The sequence below is a fragment of the Narcine bancroftii genome, chromosome 6, assembly GCF_036971445.1.
Source record: "Narcine bancroftii isolate sNarBan1 chromosome 6, sNarBan1.hap1, whole genome shotgun sequence".
Lineage (NCBI taxonomy): Eukaryota > Metazoa > Chordata > Chondrichthyes > Torpediniformes > Narcinidae > Narcine > Narcine bancroftii.
Window position 1 is genome coordinate 164,763,604 of NC_091474.1, and position 23,995 is coordinate 164,787,598.

At 36.0% G+C, this 23,995-nt stretch overlaps 2 protein-coding genes and 1 long non-coding RNA gene across 4 annotated transcripts in view; 2 read left to right on the plus strand and 1 right to left on the minus strand.

Moving 5' to 3' along the window:
- Window positions 1-6,511, plus strand: part of znf512 (zinc finger protein 512) — a 59,257-nt gene extending 52,746 nt beyond the window's left edge. For both annotated transcript variants that reach the window (XM_069886579.1, XM_069886578.1), the window contains exons 15-16: window positions 2,640-2,738; window positions 4,962-6,511. In XM_069886579.1, the coding sequence (XP_069742680.1) occupies window positions 2,640-2,738; window positions 4,962-5,267 (405 nt within the window). In that variant the 3' untranslated portion in view covers window positions 5,268-6,511. The remainder of the gene's footprint in view (window positions 1-2,639; window positions 2,739-4,961) is intronic.
- On the minus strand, window positions 1,687-23,117 carry LOC138736687 (uncharacterized). The gene is made up of 3 exons (XR_011340505.1): window positions 22,500-23,117; window positions 7,006-7,053; window positions 1,687-1,869 (listed from the first exon to the last, which is right to left on the minus strand). It is a non-coding gene; the product is annotated as an uncharacterized lncRNA (long non-coding RNA).
- Window positions 22,550-23,995, plus strand: part of gtf3c2 (general transcription factor IIIC, polypeptide 2, beta) — a 107,007-nt gene continuing 105,561 nt past the window's right edge. Inside the window, exon 1 of the mRNA XM_069886577.1 lies at window positions 22,550-23,062. The gene's annotated coding sequence lies outside the window, so the exon portion shown is untranslated. The remainder of the gene's footprint in view (window positions 23,063-23,995) is intronic.

Below are 23,995 nucleotides of genomic sequence, written 5' to 3' on the forward strand. Positions count from 1 at the left end.
TCTCAAGCCAGTTTTACAAAGTGAGGATTCATAAGAAGGGGACTGAGTTGGCTCTTGCTTTAATGTTTTAAAAAGCAGGATTAAAGATTCTGCCAGCACAGTGATCTGTGGCATATGAAGCAGACACTCACTTCAGATACAGAAATGAGCTCAGACTGAGGCTGGTTAGCTAATGAATCCTGTAGCCCATCCTTCTCTCTGCTTCCCTGATGTCAGCTCTGGCTTACTGAAATTGTCTTCAACCTCATCAGCCCCCACTCCTCCCATACTCTCTGCTGAGATGTGTTTTGGTCATTCAGCTCAGGACTAGGATTTGATCTTGGTCAGATAGGAATGTCTCCATCAAATAGGATCGCCCGACTACCTTTAACCCCATAATCTTGGCATGAAAAGGCATCATCTGTGTGGTGTTAATTGTGCATTCATTCAATTTAATCCATTCTATTCTTGCCCCGTTTAATCTCACAATTCCTTGTCTCCATATCTTTCAACATCCCATCCAGTACAAATTCACTCTTCCTTCACTCCTTTCAAAGAGTGTGATTAAAATACTGGAGGCAAGTGCTTTTTGGGGTTCAGGTGACAACAGGGCAAATGTTGTTTCACAATTTGGGAGTTTGGGACTATGGATGGATTTTTGTGGCCTGAGAATGTCCTGTCCTATTTTAGAAATATAGTAGCATAAACCAACATGAGGATTTGTACTGAGGCTAAATCTAACTTAGTTCTGGGCATATGATGGATTTAAAAATAACGTATTGCCTTGCTTGTTCAGTGCAAGACTACTTACCTGCCATCACCAATTTTCCGAACTGCTCAACTTTAGAGGGAAGGAAATGCTGTAGCCATCTTAATCAACACTTTCCAACAGGTTTTATTTATTTTTGTTATATGTTACTCATCTTTAGTTTTAGTTCCAGTCTACCATATACAAGTCCTAATATAATAGTTGTACATCACAGAAACAAATAGTTTATCTCAGCTACATGCTTTTAAAGGTTAACGGTTCTATTATTGTCACGAAATATAACATTTAGAATGTAACATACATGAATTTGTCTACCGTAAAGAAGACAGAGAGTCGTCACTTTGTCTAGCACCCCTCATAGAAATGAAGCCTCAGCGAGGAATGAACTCGCGACCCCTGGTTTACAAGACCAGTATTCTAACCACTGAGCTCTTCCTCTAAACTTTTGTTATCCATGTACCTGTCTAAATATCTTTTAGTGTCATAATTGTACATGCTTCTCCTGGCACCTTATTCCATATACCCACCAGCCTCATATGGAAAAGGTATCCCCTCTGATATCTTTTGTATCTTTCCCCTCTTGCCTTAAATCTAAGCCCTCTGGTGTTAGACTTCCCTATCCTGGGAAAGACTGACTGTTCACCTTATCTTGGCCCCTAATGATTTTGTATTCCTCCATAATGTCACCCCCTTGGCCTCCTATGATCCAGGAAAAAGTCCCAGCCTGTTCTGTTCCTCCTTGTAAGTTAAGTCCTCGAGTACTATTACCATCCTCAATTAATCTTTTCTGGACCCTTTCCAGTGTAATGGCATTCTTACTATAGGTGGTCATTATGAAAATATAGGGAAACATGCCAGGTTAATGCCAGATTTGGTTGTTACCAGTACTGTGCCTGGGGAATAAATAATAAAATGATATTTTTGTTTCAAAATCCAGATTTTAACACACAGAATGGTTTACACTTTCTGTATCAGTAATTCAGGTTGAATTGTACAAGAAAGGTTAAAAATACCAAATGTTGCCAATCTTACTTTCTGTATCCTTAACCTAGTAAAAAGGAAAGTCTAAGGGAGCAAATGCTTCGTACCTTTTACAGAGTACATGTCTGGCATTTTCTTGTCTAGGATTAACAGAGAATTAATACCTTTAGAAATATTGCTCATTTAATGAAATCAGGACATTATTATATTAGGCAATTATTTCCAAGATGTCTGAAGGGATGCTAAAGTCAGATTTAAAGATTTGGACAAAAGGATTGGAGAGAATTATGTTGAGAGAAGTGTTGAGATGATAAGGAAATTGTACTGTTTTTGTTGGTGGAGAGCCAAGTACAAGATCAATTTGAGTAGAGAGGCTACTCTCTATGTGGATAGGTAGTGGGCCTGGAGTTGTGCCCTTGAAGCATGTACTTGTTGATTTGAATATTAAAGTGGCTGCACAGTTGTTAAATTTGGCTGGCGTGATATGATTTAATTATCACACTGAAAAATTGTTCCCTGATGTTTTGCACTATCTGTTAAAACATTTGATATTAAGGTAGGATGTGGTGGTCCCTAATCTTCCAAATGCCTGACAATTGTTTAACTTCTATCCAGGCAAAGAACTAGAGAATATATTTTGGGAGTTAGGATTTGGTTATTTAATGGAAAAGTGTGGAGGAACATTTATTCCTTATTTAAGTGTATTTGTGATGACCCAGTCTATTTAATGCTGAAATTAGAAGCATTCCAGACCTCACAATCTATACTGTGTTGCAATTACAGCTGATCTTTATTCATGTTCAAAACTCAGACTGCTGAAGGAACTAATGTCAAGCATCAGGAAGGTCAATATTTCGGGTTGAGATCCTGCTTTATTAACTACATTGTGATTTTGCTTTTAAATCACTAGGGAGAATTTGTGGCTGGAAAGTACAAGTGCCTGATCTGTGAGAAGGAATTTAGCTCTGAGAGTGGAGTAAAGTATCATATTAATAATGTACACTTTGAGGTAAAAAGAAATTCTCATTTGCTGAATTGCCTTGATATCCAGAATTTTCTTAACACATATTTTAACTTAATGAAAACTCCAGGATTGTGTAACATTCATGTCTATATAATGCAATACAATTCCAGTTTTTTTTAAAAAATGTCACAATGGATTTGTATGGATTTCAGAGGATGAATTTTATTTTCCTCTCTCCCTTCGAGACTGGATAGCATTTGCGGAGAGAAAAAAACATTTTAATTGGAGGTTCCAGTGATTAAAAGCAAGTTTTAGAGATGTGGGATTGAAACATGAATGTAAAGTTTTTTTTAAGGATCTTGTAGGATTTTGCAGTATTTTGAAGTTTTTGCATAATTTTGGGTGCTATTTTTATTTTAAATATGATTAATTATTTTTCAAATTATTTGCTTAAATTTGACTAGTTTTTCAATATATTTTTCAGTATTTTTATTGGTTTCATCAAATAAAATGTTAACAAATCTTGTAAAGTAATAAAAATGATATATTGAAAAGTTTTTTTTTAAAAACCCACAAACCCCACTATACTAATTATCTAAGTATCGATCCCCTCTCTTCAGAGGCTACTGGCTTAACAAAAACAGTCCACCACTAAACAAATTGGACAAAAACCAAAAATTAATTAAGCTCACAAATTTTGAAAATAATTAAGAAAGGAACCACATGAAGAAACAAATTTAAGATTAATTTCAGTAGTGAAACATCAAATTTTTTTCCAGTCAAACATGAATTTTATTTTCCTCTCTTCCTTATCAGACAACCACTGAATGTGAGTGGGAGGGACAGCATCTTTCCATCTCATTAAAATGGCCCTTCTAGTGATAAGGGAGGTGAGGGCAACTACATGGGATTGTGAAGAAGTCAACATCAAATCTGTTAGCCCACATTCCAAAGAAAGAAAGATTTTTAAAAAATATCTGAATGATATTTTAAGGGAAACTAAAATCCAATAGATTTTATGGTCAGCATTGCTGTTAGCCAGCTCTGAGCTGTCAAATGCTATCAAGGTCATTTTTGGGGATTGGGCTACCTCACTGCACTGCAAATGGCCTGGCTGGGTGCCAGGATGTATAAAGTTGTGGAGATAGGGTCCTCCCTATCTGGACAAGATGGGTCAGGCAGGTGATGACAATGCATGGTTATTCCAGACAAGAGGACAACATTTGTTTAAACATTTCCAACCAATAATCATTCAGCAGATTTTGTAAAGCTTCGTCCTGCACTTAAGCGAGAACAGTGTCAAAATCCTAGAGCAGTTGTACAATTTTTGAAGAAAGTTCACAGCACATCTGATAATTTTACATGGGTAAATCTGCATCCATTTAACAGGCCAATAATACTGGACTCTTCAACACAGGATGAAATCCAACCTACTGCTCCATTTAAGTACTTATTCCAAGAAATGCTGCAATGGACTGTTCCTGGGGACAACAAAAGAGCACAGACTTCCTTAGCCTGCACTTGGGCTCAGCAGATAGATATTCAAATCCAAGTGCAATGAGGCCATTGAAATTCATGGGAAGAAACTGTTGTCCACACAAATGTACATAAATTTTCTTTTTAATTTGATTAAGTTCAGTTTATTTAAATATATTTGGTTTAAATGTTTTATTTTATCTCTTATTTCATTGGTGGATGATTTATGAATACCATAAATCTTTCCAAATATTCAATTAAAATTCCAGCCTTGAGTTTGAATGCAGGACCTCATCTACTGTTAATGCCTTCAAGGGTGATCTTAACATTTTTGCTCAGGGACTCTGTCTTGCCTTGAGCCTCTAATCAGCTGAGTAATGGCCTCTCTTTGGAAAATGATGTCCAAGTGATTGGTGCAAGAAAGGGCTCCTCCTCAGCCCTTTTTTTCCCCCAAAACTTTTTTTTGACATTTTTGATTGACATGAACTGCTGAGTATTTGCTTTTTAGTCTTTTTAGTTTTTATTTCTGATTTTTTTTTTAATCATTTTGCATTCATAGGCTGAGCAATGCCTTGAAGCCTGCATCTGAAATAGGAAAATTGTATCAACAGAAATGAGTAAATAATGTGAATTATGATTTAATTATTTTCAAATGGATCTCTTTGCTGTTCTGAAGTAGCAGGAGAATAATGATAATTTTTGATTGTACCTTAAAGGTATAAAATGTATCATAGTGAATTTAATTAACATTACTGTTCTTTACATATTTTGCTGATTTATTTTTACATACAGGACTGGTTTCTTCCTACTTCCAAAGCAGCTAAAGAATTCAAACCCCTGGTGAAAGTAACCAAAAAGCCTACATCATCAAACAAGAAAAAATCATCTGCAAAAGTTGGCAAGAAACCAAATGCCCAAACAGTATCGGTCAATGATGTGTCCTTTCTGAAAAAGGTCCATGAACCTTCAAAAGAGTGTGATCAGTACAGATTCACTGATAGTGAGGAAGAACAGGATGAGCAAGAAAATGTGGGGAGCTGGCGCCTTAAAAGGCCAAGTGCAAAAGCCGAATTAAAGACTGATCCTTCCAGGAAATGAGCAATATTGGAAATTAAGATATTGAAAACTTTGTGTTACTCTGCAGTATAAAGCAAGTCACAGGCATTGATTTAAAACATTCTAATAGTTCTTTAGAAATAATTTGCATTTTATCTACAGAATCATTTAATTTATACATTTCACCCTCATCCCCATTTATTATTGGACATGAGCAATTAGATTGTACTAGTTTTTTAGATATGTTTGAAAAGGGAAAAAAATAAACCATTTCCAAGTTATAAATGTAGATTTAATAAATATTGATGTGGCTTGTGTAAAGTAGATTTCCTCCTCCGATGTCCTTAATAGTTGTAATTGAATGTCCATGTGATTGGATTATAGTGCTTTTTTTTGGGAAGGACATTATCTCTCGGTCATATTTACCTTAGTATAATTATGAACAAAATGTTAGCTTAAAAAAATTCTGTAGGCTTCTGTGTTCTGGATTTGTCCACTATTGGCTTAGACGGAGCTAAAAGTCACTGGTGCTATGAATTAGCAGTGATGGGGTTACTTTATAAATGCTTCAGTCTGCTGTTTTGTGGAAGGGAATAATTCAGGAAAGATATTTCAGTTTGACTGAGATTTGGGGTGAGGGTGGGTTGATCCAAGCGTGATAGAGGAAAAATTTGTGTTTACTTGCTAGCACTAAGCATGTTCAAGGACATCAGATCTCCCCATATATGGTTCAAAATGTCAAGTGAATGTTTTGAGGTAAGCAGGTAAGCACAAGCAATGCATTCAAATATGTTTAACGCTACCAACCAAAGCCAAATTTCACAGTGCATCTCTATTAAATAAAAAATAATTTTTGTGGTAAAAATTAAATTTAGAAATGTCTTCTTGCAGTGGCCCATTACTGAATTTTGCCTTAAATCTTCAGAGCTCGTGATTTTTTTTTTAAGTAGCTGTAAGATCAATTTGTTTTTTTTAAACACATTTTCTTGAGAAATAAATTGTAAATTTTAAGTAGTTTTGTTGAGTTGCTGGTAATGTTCCAAAAAAAACCCCAAAAGGAGTAACACCTATACGATACTAAGTACACTAATTTGGCCTGCTGTATTATAACCATATAACCATTTACGGAGCAGAAACAGGCCATGTTGGCCTTTCGAGTCCGCACCGGTTCAAGTTGGAAAAGGTATAATTGAGTTGTTATTTATGAGGGTGTGTAAGTATTGCACTTGACATGTATACCTCAAGCCTCCTAAATAATGAAGAATAAAGCTCATTATTTCACTGTTCTCTGCTGTTTGTAGAATAAGTGCATTTGAGGCACACCCTCATTTTTAAAGAACTACTTAAGTTCCAAATCAGTGTGATCTGCACAATCTCCTGAGGAATTTACTGTGAAGTATAGTTAATTGGAATAAACCTTTTAAGATGCAATATAACATTTTTTCATATCACATTGATAAAGCAGCTACTGTTTTGTAAAACTCCATTTACTGGATTCTCACTTTTGGCAATGTCAAGAAACATTAAAATTAAATAATATTGTTATGGAAAATGGAACAACATACCTGCTTTCCCAGTGGCAAAATTTAGCTCTTTGACATGATTTCTCCTTTTTGACTTAAATTAATGTATAATTTTTCAACAAGAATCTCAAAGTTTACCATCCTATTTCCTATGTCATTTTTCTATTATTTTCTAATGATGCAAAATTTTGAACAATTTTGTGAGAAAACCCAACTTGACATCAGGTTTTTGAGTTTTTGGCAGAGGTATTGCTTACCTGTTAATTTTTGTGGTACTCAAATGGATTGAATTTCTTCTGGTCCTCCTACCAGGAGCAAAATTTGATTGTAAGCATTAATAACTCTGGACAGCATTTTTTTTTTCAAAAGATTTGCTTCCTGAAATAAAATTGGGTCTATGTAAACAACTTCAAGCTGAACACAATAATTTCAGATTTGCAGTATCATGTAGGAAGTCGGTGAAACATTAAATGAACTTTTATTGAATTTAACATGCTTAATCACATGCTGTACCTCTGAGCCAAGCTCTCAGGTTGACTGCACAAGTTGCACAACAAATGTGAGGAGCCTAGACTTGGTTTTAGTCACCAATTGTACAACCGAAGTAGAGGTCATAGGCTGTCTTAATAAGTGCAGTCATGCTGCTTCTTTAAACCTTAGGCCTATACTTGCTACAAAAGTAATAATGTACCATAGCTGTTGCAACATTGATGAGATATTTCTGCTGTAATAAATCTTCCAGAGGACAATAAATTGTTAAGTGCACTCACTATGCTATTGCCTGAAGAACATGTGCATCAAAATGCATTCAATCTATAATCCATGTAATGTACAGCATCTGTATATGTGAGCTGCTATTATAGCCTGTCTGCATGGATCCTGACTAAGCATGCCAGGGCCTAAGACAATATTTGCATAGTACCTACACTGAGTACATGCTTGGACTGACCAAAAAGGCTTGCTTTGTGGGTAAAATACTACTAGACTTAAAATGACAGGAAATCACAAAAACAAGTTGCATTTTAAGAAAAAAAGTACGTGATAGGAATAATTTAAGGTTACTTTCACGATCAGCAACCCAAAATACATAAAATGTACCCAAATGTGTTCAGGAAGCAAAATCTTCATTGCCCAGTGTAATCAGTTTTAAGGCTCTTGTATTAAGATTGAACAATATAGTTTACAATGTTGATATGATTTAAAAAGTAATTTCTATCTATTGAAGCCCATGTCTAAGGACCCCCCCCCCCCCCCCACCCAGTCTTATGAGTCAATAACTTCTTGTAGTATACAGAATGTTTTAAGAGCATGATATATCCCAGAGCCATCATAACATTGTCACGCAATGCCTAACATCGTCAGGTAAAGTTTGACACCATGCTACTCAAGGACATGGACTAATACAGCACAGAAACAAACTCTATGGCCCACCATGTCCATGCTACTCAATAGATGATCCCCTCCCTGATTCTCTGCCACCCACCTGCAGTAGGTGCATTTTACAATAATTAATTGACATACCAACCAGTACGTTTCATTTGTAGGTAGAAGCTAGAACACATGGTATAAATGTAAACCCACAGGATGTGCAAACATCATGCACCATAGCTCCCAAACTCAGAATCATGCTCAGGTTGATGGAGCTGTGGGACAGCATTTCAACAGGATGGGGTGGGTTTTAAGAAGCATTTTGAAAGGTGAGGAATCCATTTTGAGTGCAGAGTTTTGATGAGAAAGGGAAGCAACACATTTGGAATCTTAGTTGGTGAATGCAAGGTTAACAATAGTAGGGTGTAGGAAATTGTGTGCAGATTGTACATGAAAGCAAAACCTGCACATCTGAAATAAAAACAGGAAAATTCTTCAAATACTCAGAAAGGTTCACATTCTTGGTCAATGATCCTTCCAAAATTTAATGTTTTTACTTCAGTTTTGTACATCTTACTATAAAATTCAGGTAAATTTGTATAAACTTAGGCTATTGGCCTGGTTACAATGCTGAAGATGAGTCCAGACTTGCCTTACTTGTCTTTAACTTCTCAATATCACTGAATTGTAATGAGGAGAGCAGTGCCTCTTTCAGAGTTCCCTTTATTAACCTAAAAGCAATGTAGCCTTGTGGTACACATTATGCTAAACTAATTCACCATGTACCAACGTAAACCTCTCCTTTTTTAAAGATAGCAGTATTCAATGATTTGGTAATATTACTGCTCCAAGCTATGTAAAATAATAATAATAATGTAACATAAAAGGCATGACTGACAGCACAAATACAAATTACAACAAATTAATTTTTTAGACATTCATTCAACTTTGTGAACCTTTGAAATTCTTCACCTGAGGTAGTAAATGATGTCTCTGTCTTGAATGAACATAATTTTTGGAAACTATAAGATCAACTTAGTATAAAATCCTGCTAGTGTAGAAGATATCCCTGATTTTATTGAATTGCATAATCCCACTTGCTATCTTCTTACAGTTGTATCTTCAGTTACTCATGGCTTGGGGGATATCCTTTGCAAGTCACCAAAAGTAAATGATTTCTCTAAGTAGTTTATTTAGGGGAAATAACTGAGTAGTATCTTGCAATAGGTGTAGTATTTTGTATTCTTGAAATGTATACATTGGTAGAGGCAATGAATACAACAGTTAAATTAGTTATGAAATAGTGCTTTTTACCTTACAAAGCCACATTAAAATCTCTTCCGGTTCTTTGTTTGAAAATTATTTTTGTCCATAATTAATTTCAGATATTCTTGTTCTTTAATGTTTTATATTATTGAGCAATTTCAATCGTTTAAAGTACCAATTGTCATCTGTCCCCAAAATTTGCTTTCAGTAAGTTTGTTATGTACACATCTCACATTTATATAAATATAGGCATTAGAATTTTAATAAAATATTTTGATTTTAATTTGTTTATTGAAAACTGCAGAAATTTTGCATTATTTTGATCGTTTTTAATCTGAAAATGCTGCAGTTGCATTTGAGCAATAATGATTATGAAAATATACTTTTTGGTGCATGTGGCGTTCGAGGTTCCTGAGACTCAACAGTGATGGAGAATTTGATTCTACTTATTTCATGCAGTTGCTAATGTGTTCATTTGTTAACCTCCAGGCTCAATTTGTTCTCTGCTTCTTCTCAGTCTAGCATTACCATACTGTATTTCATCAAATAATTTTTACATATTGTGCAAAAAGTATCTTGTACTCTACGGAACTAGGTTCACATATGTTTATGTTCTTGAGAGAATCTTGTCACCACAAAATTTAGAAGCGAGTTTGTTTCAAAATAAAGTTCAAACACTTCTGATATTGTGCTTGATAGGTAAAGGAGGAGATGGTCAATGATAAACTTGTATTGAATGAGATAATGTACTGAAATATCAGCATGGCAGAACTAATCTTATGAGTATTTAGTATCCAACTTTTTATTTTTCCAGTTTAGTTCTCATACTTGTTACATTTTCTCTCTTTTGAACTCCTAACTGTGCTGCATAATAAGTGACAGCAACTTGTAGCACTTTCAAAGATACTGTATGAAGACTTGAATCTTTTTAGTTGACTCTAAATTCAATTAAGAAACATTTGCTCTAGTTTCCTGCAAACCTTATTACAGTCACTATTACAGCAAAATAATTACTTCAAATTATGTCATTTGATGACATTTAAATAGGGATAAATGTTCCTTTAATAAAAGTGATTATTATGTTGAAATTGCATGACAGTGAATTTCTAGGTTCTGAAATTACTTGGTGAGATCTTGGCATTTGAAAAAATCCTGTCTTCAGTATTTCACCAATGAAATTAACATTTCTCTAAAAAGAGCTCAAATATCAGAAGAAAATTTACCTTGATAAGAACATGAACATATTCGCTCCATTATTGTTAAAAAAGATTGTCTGATCTGTAAATATTGTAATATTGTAATTACATTGAAAATATCCATTAGTTTCTGTTGTGACCTTTTTTGCTTTGAATAAAGGTTCTTATCAAGTTCTTAAAGTGAAATTATACCTTTTTAAGATTTTAACTACCTGGTTGGTAGAAGTTCTTATTCTTTACTATTGAGGCCATTCAGCTAGTTGAGCCCATACTGCTCCCATTTTCTCAAATTTATTATTGTCTGACAGTACATATACAACCAGATGAAACAGTGCTTTTCCAGACCACGGCACACACTTCACACAACACATAAATAAATATTCTGGAATTAATTTCATTAATAAATGACCCAAGGTTACAGGATATTGCTCATCAATCTTGGAGCCTGTGGGATGCAACTATTTCCTGGCTTAGCAGTCCTAATTTTGATGTTCCTGTATCTCCTCCATTATGGTAGTGGTCAGACACTGTGTGATGGATTGTTAGGATCCTAAATAATTTTTTGAGCCCTTTGTAAGCAACACTCCTAATGAATGTCATCAATCAAGGAAAAGGAGATCACAGTGATCTCAAAATGATTCTCTGTTGACTTCCAGTCTGATGATTTGCAGCCTCTGTGCCAAACATGATGCAGCTTGGCATGACATTCTCAATTAAGCTCTTGTAAACTTTTTTCAAGATGGAAGCTGGTTGCATTGTCCTCCTCAAACTACTTGGGAATGTTACAGAATGGGTTAATAAAATTATGATAAAATATATCTTAAAAGGGGTAAGATTGTGAGGTTTAGTTGTTAGATCACATTTCACAAACTTCTCACTGCCATACAGGAGTAGACTTCATGTCTCAAATTGGCTCTGCTAAGATGATGGGAGAGTACTTGTGATAGTTTTACAAGTAGGTGTTAATGGATCAGCATGTTTCTGCAGGGTCCAGGCTCAAGAACTGAACATCTTTTGCTATCAAGACTGGTGCCAGTTTAAATTGCTGGTTGAAGGTTGCTGTTCTAAGAGGGGACATATGGTTTTGCAACAGAAATAAAACATGCTTTTTTTTTGTGAGAGAGAGACTGAGAGATGAGCAGCAGTTGGTGTTGAAGACTGCTAGTTTGCAGACCTGCTGCAGGACCCCATTTCAAGAATGGTTTTGAGTTCTGAGTTCACCCTATTATAAATCTCTATCATCAATTGCAGAGGCTGCGGCTGGATAATATGTTTCTCCCAAAATAGGGGAAAAGAACTCTTTGTGGTAACCTGGAAGAAGATGTTCTCTTCTGATAAAACCCAAGAAGGGGCAAGTTTATTTGGCAAGACACTTCAGTGGCTGATGGAAGGAGATCAGTTTGTGTATGTCCAACAAACAATGAATATCCCTATGAAGCCAAAAAAGATCTTCCTGAGCGGTAATAACTTAAAGCATCAGAGCCTGATCAAGATAATAAACGTTTAATTCTGTGCACAGTATGAAAGATTGCCTGATACCATTGAACTCCTAGAAGTGAAAAATGAATGATTGGACAGTGAAACAAAGAACTTTCCTGAACACACACACATTACACACACGTGTGCTTAGAATTAGAAGAGGGTTAGGTTAATAGTAATAAGTGAAGTATTGATATTATTATGTATTAAGAAAATAAAACCATTTTTGTTAAAGTAGCCATGTATTGGTGAATTTCTCTTGCTGGTTTTTGAGTCCCTTGGGCTCGTAACAAGATGTGTAGGCCCACCTTCCTGACAAATGAGGAGGTGGTGTAGGTCCAGGATAGGTTGTCTATTACACGCATACCAAGGGGCTTTCTGCTGTCCATCTGCACAAGGCAAAATCTCTAACCAGTTAATCTTCCAGCATGAATTTGGAGGAAACCAAAGACCCTGAGGGAAACCCACACAGATAATGGGAAAATTCACACTCCACAAAACAATACTTTATTGCAAATGTGTAAAGCTTTTCATTTGCAACTTTTGATAAATGTTGTAATAAAGTTGTTTTTTAAAATTGTCCACCGAGCATGAGATTAGATTTGTAAGATGTGAACACTTCTCAGACAATTGCAAGGAGTAAATATCTTTTTGGAGAATTTACTATTTATGTTAAATATTATTTTTCAATAGATGGCTGGCAAAGATAAAATTACTTCGAGCTGTCTAGGAAATTTTAACTTTGATTTTTGCAGATTGCTAATTAGATTTTGATATTGAATTTTTCTAAAACGTTTTTTATTTACAAAATTAAGTCTGTGGATACTGTAAATTTGAAATAAAAGCACTCAGTGAACCAGTTATGTGTGCAGTGAGAAAGTATATTATTGATCTGAGAGCTGTGTGGAACACTAATTTGGCCTGCAAAAGGTGCTACATTTTTGGAAGTTAAAACAGGACACAGCCACACAGGGTGGCACGATTAATGTAGTGGTTAATGCAATGCTGTTACAGCGCAGCGACCTGGGATTGAATCTGGCTCTGCAAGGAGTTTGTATGTTCTCGTGTCTGCATGGGTTCCTCTGGGGGTAATGGGGGTTTAGGTGAATTGGGTGTAATTGCATAACATAGGCTTGTGGGCCGGAAGTGCCTGTTACTGTACTATATGTCTAAATATAAAAAGTATAAATGACAAGGCTGAGGGTTTTCTCTCTTGAGAGTGGAAGGCTGAGGGTGACCTTACAAAATTGTAAGGTGAATAGTAATAGCCTTTTTCCAAGGTAGTCTAAAACTGGAGTGAAACACAAAAGTCTGCAGATGCTATTAAAAGTACAGAAATGCTGGCCAAAACTCAGCAGGTCTTGCAGCGTCCATAGGAGATAAAGACGTATAACTGACATCTTCAAGGTATGAATAAAAAGCAGGCAAGTGCATGAATTAAAGGCTGGGGAGAAGGGAAGAATGGCAGGGTGAGAAGTACAGACAAAAGGTGACAATTTGGGTATTTAGTCTAAAACGAGGGTATTAATTCAAAATAATCCTGAGGGACACCTTTTGCAGACAAGCTGGTAGGAATGCAGATCAATCTACCAGAAGAATTAATAGATGTAACTAGTGGTGTTCTGCAAGGATCTGTTCTGGGACCTTTGTTCTTTGTGATTTTTATAAATGACTGAGGAAGAAGTGGAGGAGTAGGTCAGTAAGTCCTGCAGATTGCATAAATGTTGGGAGGTGCTGTAGATAGTACAAAAGGTTGTCATAGATGATGGGATATGGACAGAAGTGATAGATGGAGTTCAATCCAGAGATTTATGATGTGATACACTCTTAAAGGTGGTGTTAATTGGTTAGAACTCTACAGGCTCCTTTGTCTCTTCTAATCTGTGCTGCATCATTTTTTGCCTAGTCTCACTGACCTGCACCCAATCTATAGCTCTCCATACCTCTCCCATCCATGTACTTGTCCAAATTCTTAAATGTTAAAACAGCCTGCATTCATCACCTAGCTGGCAGCTTGTTCCACACTTCCACCACTCTAGAAGTTTCCCCTCATATTCCCCCTAAACTTTTCCTCTTTCACTCTTAAACCATGTCCTCTACTTTGTATCTCACCTACCCTCATGGAAAAAAGCCTATCTACATTTATTCTGCCTACCCCTCTCATAAATTTCAATACCTCCATCAAATCTCCCCTCCTTTTATGCTCCAGGGAATAAAGTCCTAACCTGTTTAACCTTTCCCTGTAACTCAGTTCCTGAAGTCCGGGTAAATCTTTTCTGTACTCTTTCTATCTTATTGATACCTTTCCTGTAGTTAGGTGACCAAAAACTGCACACAATACACCAGATTTGTCCTCACTAATATCTTATAGAACTTTACCATAATGTTCCAGCTCCTTTACTCAGTACTTTGATTTATGAAGGCCAATATGCCAAAAGCTCTCTTTACAAACCTATGCACCTGTGACACCACTTTCAGGGAATTATTCAGTGCCCAACCATTTACCATGGATGTCCTTTCTTGGTTTGTTCTTCCAAAATGCAACACCTCATACTTGTCTGAATTAAATTCCATCTGCCATTTTTCCAGCTGGTCCAGATCCCTCGGCAAGCTTTTGAAAACCACCTTCAGAGAGGAGTCACGTGATGGAGTAGTGGCCGGTCAGGGAATTCCAGCCCTCTCCCGAAAAGTTTAAAAAAAAAACCGCACAAAACACAAAGGTACAAGATTAAAATTTAAAACAAAGTAAAAATAAAGGTGAGAAGAAAATGGCAGCGAAGAGAAAAAAGTCGAAAACAACGGGAAGAAGAGAAGAAGAAAGAACGTCGGAAGAAGAAGGTGAAGGCTTTACGTGTCCGAGGAGGCCCGCCGCGGAGAGAGAAGCCCGCTCCCTCAGGTCAGTGGAAGTCCCGGGCTCGGGACTACAAAAATGGCTCACAGAGCCGAGTAAAAGTGCGCAACCGCGCATGCGCATGAAAAAAAAACACACTGACGGGAGGGGGGAACAGCTGCGGAGTCGATCTCCACAGCTGAGAGAGACACCTGCAACACAGCAACAGGTGCAGAACATGGAAAATAACGACAAAAAGAAAGAAGAGGGTAAAAAGAAAACAAGGAAACAACAGATGGTCAACCCAAAGGAAGAAGAAGAACAACAACAGAAAGAAATGGAAGAAGAAGAGAAAGGCAAGACAATGGATATATCTTTTTTTAAATAATATATGGAATTTAGTGAAATAAAAAGAAGAATTAAGAATGCAGAAGAAAAAAATGAATAAAATAGAAATGGTCATATCAGAGATAGGAAAAAGAGTGGATAATTTGGAAAAACGAGAAATAATCGTAGAAATGGAAGTAGAGGACTTAAAAGAGAAATTAGAAGAATCTAATAAAAAAGTTAAAGAGGCACATGAGCTGTTATCTCAGAAGATAGATATAATGGAAAACTATAATAGAAGAAATAATATAAAGATAGTGGGCCTTAAGGAAGATGAAGAAGGCAAGAATATGAGAGAATTTATAAAAGATTGGATCCCCAGGGTCCTAGGAAGACCAGAATTACAGGAAGAAATGGAAATAGAGAGGGCACATAGAACATTAGCCCCGAAACCACAACTGCAGCAAAATCCAAGATCCATTTTAGTAAAATTTTTAAGATATACAACAAGAGAAAATATATTGGAGAAAGCAATTAAGAAAATAAGAGAAGACAAAAAGCCACTGGAATGCAAAGGTCAAAAAAATTTTTTCTATTCAGACATAAGTTTTGAACTCCTGAAGAAGAGGAAGGAGTTCAATACAGCAAAAACGATCTTATGGAAAAAAGGATATAAATTTATGTTAAAAGTACCCAGCGGTACTTAAAATAGTTATTCCAGGGCAACAAAACAGACTATTCTCGGATCCAGAGGAAGCACGAAAATTTGCAGAACAACTACAAAACAAGCAGAGAGATGAAGACATGTAATGAGAGTAAGAATGACCACGAAGTATATGTATGTGTGTATATGGGTATATGTGTGTATGTATGTATATATATATATATATATATAGATGTGTATGTATGTGTGTGTATACATGAATGTATCCGTATTTAGAGGAAAATATATAGAGTATAGATAAGAATTAATAAGGGAATAGAGGGAATAAGGAGGGAATTAAAAGAGTGACCTTTGTTACATATGAAAACTGAAATCTTTTCCGGGGGGGCTGGGTGGGGAGGAGTTACGGTCACTGCGAAATCAGTTGATGTTTGCGAGTGAATTCGCAAATCCAAATGGAGAGGGGAGATGTGGTTGCCCGACAAGGGATAAAGGGCAACTCAGGAGGGGGAGGGGAGAATGGGGGTTAAAGAAGTTTTAAATAGGAGAATAAGGAAAATGTTTGATGTTTTAGAAATGTTGTCTTATAAAAAGTGTTCAAAACAAGAAAGCAGAAATGGATAAGAAGGAAAGGTGATGATGGAGAAACGGAAAGGGAAGATAAACAAAGTATGAAATGGCTACGCTGAACTATATGACTTTAAATATTAACGGAATACATAACCAAATCAAAAGGAAGAAACTGCTAAATTTACTGAAAAAAGAAAAAATTGATATAGCATTTGTGCAAGAAACACATTTAACTGAATTGGAGCACAAGAAATTAAAGAGAGATTGGGTAGGACATGTAACAGCAGCATCGTATAATTCAAAAGCAAGAGGAGTAGCTGTATTAATCAGTGAAAATGTACCAATTAAAATAGAAGAGGAAATAATAGATCCAGCAGGGAGATATGTAATGATAAAATGTCAGATATATTTGGAGTTTTGGAATCTACTCAATGTATATTCACCTAACGAAGAAGATCAAAAGTTTATGCAAGATATTTTTTTGAAGATAGCAGATACGCAAGGGAACATATTAATAGGAGGGGATTTCAACCTTAATTTGGATTCAAATATGGATAAAACTGGGAAAAAAATTAACAGAAAGAACAAAGTAACCAAATTTATAATTAAATCGATGCAAGAAATGCAACTTTTGGATATATGGAGGAAACAACACCCAAAGGAAAAGGAATATTCATATTATTCGGGTAGACATAAAACATACTCAAGAATAGACCTATTTCTGTTATCAGCTCGTATGCAAGATAGAGTAAGAAAAATAGAATATAAAGCTAGAATATTATTGGACCATTCACCCTTGATATTGACAATAGAGTTAGAGGACATCCCTCCAAGAATGTATAGATGGAGATTAAACTCCATGCTACTTAAAAGGCAGGATTTTAGAGAATTAATTGAAAGACAAATTAAAATGTATTTTGAAATAAATACGGAATCAGTGAAAGATAAGTTTATACTATGGGATGCAATGAAAGCGTTCATTAGAGGGCAAATAATAAGTTATGTAACCAAGATGAAGAAGGACTATAATCAGGAAACAGAGCAGTTGGAAAGGGAAATAGTAAATATAGAAAAAGAATTAGCAATGAAGGAAGATACAACTAAAAGAAGAGAATTGGCAGATAAAAAAATAAAATATGGAGAAGAACATAATGAAGACAAAACAGAAATATTATGAACTAGGGGAAAAAACGCACAAAATTCTAGCATGGCAGCTTAAGACAGAACAAGCTAAGAAAATGGTATTGGCATCAAGGAAAAAAGGCAAACAAATCACATGTAATCCAACGGAGATCAATGAAAACTTTAGAGAATTCTATGAACAATTATACCAAACTGAAAACGAAGGGAAAGAAGGCAAAATAGATGAATTTTTAACTAAAATTGAACTACAAAAATTACAAATAGAGGAACAAAATAAATTAACAGAAATACAAGAGATAATAAAAAAATTACCAAATAATAAAACACCAGGAGAGGATGGATTCCCAATAGAATTCTATAAAACATTTAAAGATTTATTAATTCCTCCCCTCCTGGAAGTAATCAACCAGATTGACAAAACACAAAGCTTACCAGATTCATGTAAAACAGCAATAATTACAGTAATACCAAAGCAAGGGAAAGATCCACTCGCACCAGCGTCATATAGACCAATATCATTACTTAACACAGATTATAAGATAATAGCTAATCTATTAGCAAACAGATTAGCAGATTATGTACCTAAAATGGTAAATCTAGACCAAACTGGATTTATTAAAAAAAGACACACAACAGACAATATTTGTAAATTTATTAACTTAATTCATGCAGTAGAAGGGAGTAAAGCGCCAACAGTAGCAGTTGCTTTAGACGCAGAGAAGGCCTTCGACAGAGTAGAATGGAATTATTTATTCAAAGTATTGCAAAAATTCAGTTTACCAGAGAAGTATATTAATTGGATTAAAGCATTATATAAGAGGCCATTGGCGAAAGTGACAGTAAATGGATATATATCAAAGCAATTTAACTTAAGCAGATCAACAAGGCAGGGATGCCCACTATCACCCTTATTGTTCGCGTTAGCTATAGAACCACTAGCAGAATTGATAAGAACAGAAAATAATATAAAAGGGATAAAAATAAAAGACAAGGAATATAAAATCAGTTTATTTGCGGATGATGTTATAGTATACTTAACAGAACCAGAACTATCAATAAAAGAACTACATAAGAAATTGAAAGAATATGGAGAAGTGGCGGGTTACAAGATTAACGTAAATAAAAGTGAAGCAATGCCTATGAATAATGCGGATTTCTCAAAATTTAAGAAGGAATCACCATTCAGATGGCAAATGCAAGCAATAAGATACCTAGGTAGACAAATAAATAAAAATCTCGACCATCTATATAAACTCAATTATTATCCATTAATGAAAAAATTACAGGGCGCTTTAGAGCATTGGAAAGATTTACCATTAACACTAATAGGAAGGATAAAGTGTATTAAAATGAACATTTTCCCAAGGATATTATACCTATTTCAGGCATTGCCAATACACTTGACAGAGAAATTCTTCAAGGAGTTAAAGAAAATAATAAGGAAATTTTTATGGAAAGGGGGGAAACCGAGGATAGCACTAGATAAATTAACAGAATGGTATAAACAAGGAGGCTTACAACTGCCAAACTTTAAAAATTATTATAGAGCCGCACAATTAAGATACCTATCAGATTTTTACCAAACAAGGGAAAAGCCAGATTGGACTAGATTAGAACTAGATAAAATAGGGGAAAAGATACCTGAACACATATTATATAAATGGGATGAAAAATTGGTACAACGTAGGAGTTCTCCAGTATTACATCATCTGCTCAATATTTGGAAGAAGATTCATGTAGAAAGGAATAAAACAAATTACCAATTACCAAAACTAATAATGACGCAAAATCAGTTACTCCCTTTTATAATAGATAACCTTTCCTTTAGAGAATGGGAGAAAAAAGGGATCAAAAGAATAGAAAATTGTTTTTCAGGAAATAGATTATTATCCTTTGAACAAATGAAAGATAAATACAATATAACTCAAGATACAGTGCTGGCATATTACCAATTGAGATCCTACTTGAAGGACAAATTAGGAAGCAGTCTGAGGTTACCAGAGGGAAGTAACCTTGAATATGTGATTACAGATACAATGATAATCAAAAGATTTATAACAAATATGTATATTAAACTGCAAGAAAAGGAGAATGAGGAAACAAATGGTAAAACTAAACAAAAATGAAAACAAGATTTAAATATAAAGATAAAAAAGGAAACATGGGAGAAGTTATGTTCTGGAACGATGAGAAATACAATAAATACGAGGTTACGTATGATACAATATAACTGGATACACAGGCTATACATTACACCTCAAAAGTTAAATAAATGGGACCCAACAGTATCTGACAGATGTTTTCGTTGTAAAAAGCAAAATGGGAACAACAATTCATGCAATCTAGACATGTAAGAAAGTAGAAAAATTTTGGGAAGATCTAAACCAGATATTAAATAAAATTACAGAAAACAATATACCAAAAAACCCAGAGATCTTCCTCCTAAGTAACATAAAAAACAAAGAATTTGGAATTGATTTGGATGGTGCACAAATAAGATTTGTTAAGATAGCTCTAGCCGTAGCAAAAAAATGTATTATGTCAACCTGGAAATTGGAAGATAATTTGAGAATACAACAATGGCATATAGAAATGAATAAATGTATTCCATTAGAAAAAATAACATATAGTTTAAGAAATAATATTGAAATATTTGAACAAATATGGGAGCCATACATGAAACACAATAGAGAAAACCTACTGGGGTCATTCACCACCTAAATTAACGAAAGGAGAAGGAAATGAAAAGAATTGACTCAGTGGAATTTCTTGTTTATTTTTATTGAATGACAACATTGTTTGACTGGTTTAATGTATCTTAGATTTTGTACTTTAAATGGATGGGGGGGAGGTAGGGAGGGTGGGATGGGAGGAGGGGGGGGAGAAAATGACACTGTATATATTTGAAAAGGAAAATGTATGTATCATGGTCAATGTGGTTTATGGTGTGAAAAATAAAAAATAAAAAAAAAAGAAAACCACCTTCACTGTCCACATCTCTAAATCTTAGTTTAATTTATTTGTACATCTCAGTTAAAACAACTCACATTGGCCAAAATGCTGTACAAATCATAAATTACATCTTAAGCAGCAGTATAAGACAGGTATTTAAGGTTCAGGTTCAGAATTTTACATACAACATGTTTGTGATCAACAATCACTTGAAAGTGCTTGCAAGTGAAAATACAACTTCAACCTCAATTTAAAAGAGTTAAAGGAAGGGGCTGATTTGATGGAGGGAGGAATCTTAGTGTCATCTGCAAATTTGCTCATCCAATCTACCACATTATCATCCAGATCATAAATATAGATGACAAACAAGTGTCCCAGCACTGATCCCTGAGGCACACCACTAGTCACAGGCCTTCAGTATGAGGAGCAATCATCTACCACTATTCTCTGGTTTCTCCCATCCAGACATTGTCAAATCCAGTTCACCCTTTCACCATGAATACCTAGCATCTGAACCTTGTTGACTAACCTCCCATGTGGGACCTTGTCAAAGGTCTTACTGAAGTCCACGTACATAACATCTACAGCTTTTCCTTTATCAACTTTCCTGTAACCTCAGAAAACTAAGACCTACCGCACACAAAGCCATGTTGACTATCCCTAATCAGTTTCTGGCTATCTAAATAATTGTATATCTATTAGAACACCTTCCAATAATTTACATACTACTGATGTCAGCCTTACCAGCCTATAGTTTGAGCCCTTTTTAAACAACAGAATGACATGAGATAATCTCAAATCCTCTGGCACCACACCTGTGGCTAAGGAATTTCTACATTAGCCTCCCTCAAGGTCCAAGGGAATATCTTGTCATGCTCTGGGGATTTATCCACCCTTGTTTGCTTTCAGGCAGCAAGCACTTCCTCCTCTTTAAGCTGTATAGATTCCATGACCTCACTGCTCGTTTTCATTACTTCCCATGACTCCGTGCCTTTTTCCTGAGTGAATACTGATGGAGAAAAAAATTAAGATCTCCCCCATCTCTTTTGGCTCCATACAAAGCTTGATACTGATCTTCAAAGGGACCAATTTTGACCCTTACAATCCTTTTGCTCTTAATATTACGTGTAAAAATCCTTAGGATTTTCACATTGTATTCCAAAGACATTGTGTCTTTTTTTTGCCTTCTGATTTCTTTCTTGGTTTTTTTTTTGCATGTTTATACTCCTCAAGAACTGTTATTGTGCTGTAAAACTCTATTACTATATTTAAATATAATCATAATTACATCAAATTTTAACATTATGCCATAGAGGAAAAAGGAATCTGTTCATATGCTTCATGGTAAATACTTTGAAAAACAATTATCAGGACATTTTATGTATTGTAATTTCAGTTATTGTCAATTGAGTTTTGATCTTGACATTTTTTATTATTGTACAGCATCCTTGAAGTTGCAAATTTTTCCGGTTGATCTTGTAGTGAGGTTGTCAAGAATCCTGCATTTCTTTTTACAGACAAAATGCATCAATAAAGGAAAACTTTTAAATGAAGTATACCATATTAAAGTGTAACACATGCCTGTTCAGAGTCCACCAACTCTTTCATAATAACGATGTGGTGGGCCAAAGGGGCTTGTTTTGCTCTATTAATGACGGGGTAAGTTTGAGTGATAGATACTGACAGATACTTCTGTGATGTGATTACTTTTCATTTATAAGCATGGATCTAAATATTGTCTGCGTATGCAAACGTGTGGTGATGCTTTGCTGAGTAGTTATGAATTATAATGTGTGTAGTGATAAACCACTGAGTCATGTTGACCTGATTTGGAAGAAGAGGCCTGAAAGGCATTGACGGGACAGACACAAAAAAAGACAATGCATTAGGGTTGGGCAGCCAATTTCCCGACTCAGATGAGGGAAAATGTCTTAATTCGGCTTTGTAATGCTCTACCTGAGGAATCTCGCTACCTCACAGCACCCATGTTCTGGGAATTCGTCGACCCCAAATTCTTTGCTGTCCCTCTCATTGACGTGGCCCCTGCAGTTGCTGCGCTTGCGCAAGCCACAACGCACAAAGGTCATCGACGCATGCGCGTTGTGGCAATGCTTTTTCGGTCGGTCTCGGCGTGGAGGCAGGGTCACCCATCTCCACCATGCGCGCACCTCGAGGCACCGCTCTGCGCCGCCTGGTTACGTGTATTTGATTGTCGCACGTCACCAACCATTCCAGTCCGGATGTAATGTAAAGGGTTATCGCCGTGTCAATCATCCGAGTCGGCCAAACCTCGCCTCAGGACGGTGGCTCGCTCGGGTATCTTGGCTGCTGCTGGAGAAATTGCAGTGTTGAATGGCCCATCAGAAAGGCTGGGGGAAAATCACACAAAAAATAACGAGGGGCAGCTTAAAGCTCCACGTGTAGCCGAGACTGAACCGCCTTGGCTGCTGTTTCATCCTCATCTTGGTCCCTGTCCCTTCAGTGTAGGAGCCTGCGGACGCGGGGTGCGATGAGACAAGGTATTAATACTTCGCGTTTATCTGCTCAGACCTGTGGGCGATTGTTGCGGTTGAAGAAGGCCAAGCTGGGCCTGTCACTCCCTCCGAAATTGAGCGCCGGATGGAGCGAGTGGCCATTAAGGGCTGGTCAGTTGTGGCATGCGGCTCATTATTGTACATCATTTGTGTCTCTCCAACCAAGTCATCCTGTCTGTTCCTCTCCTTCAAAATCTTTTTAAAATGTATCTCTAAATCTTCGATTAAATTTTCAATTGAAGGCCGCAGTGAAACTGCTTTTAATAAGCCTGCGCGAATCGAGTGTGTTATTTCACGAAGAAGAGGGTGTAGTTGAGGGACTGGTCTAGTTATCTGAACCCTTGCTTTAATTTGTGTTTCCATTTTCCTCTCCTCACTATACAATCCTCTCATCCCAAGAACCAGGATGCAGCTACAAACACTTAAATAAAGATTAGATGGGCTCTTACCTCAATGCGGTTCCACAGTGCAGCATTGCCAAATAATTATCCTAAAATGTACAATTTTCCATTTTTATAGTGCAATATGGCCTTTAATTTGTACAGAGTGATTTCTGCAGTCAAGAAAATTTGGTAATTATTGTCACCTCTGCACAGTTTCAGATGTAACTGGTTTGATTTGAAGTTCTTCAGGGACTCAAAGGAGCAATTCTTGTCCATTTCATTTGGCTTTGCTTGGACTGTCGAAGTGAAGAAAAAGCCAATTGGACATCGTTAATGCTTTTGCCCACCTAGTGCATAAAAACATCAGAAATAAGAGCAAAAGTAGGTCCTCTGATCCTTCAAACTTGCTCTACCATTTATCAAGTTGATGGCTCATTTCAGATTATTTAAGGACAGATACATAGAAATTGTAGGAGACTAACAGTGTACAGCTGGATTTGAACTCCCTATTGGATAAAGTGATAGTGAGTTAACT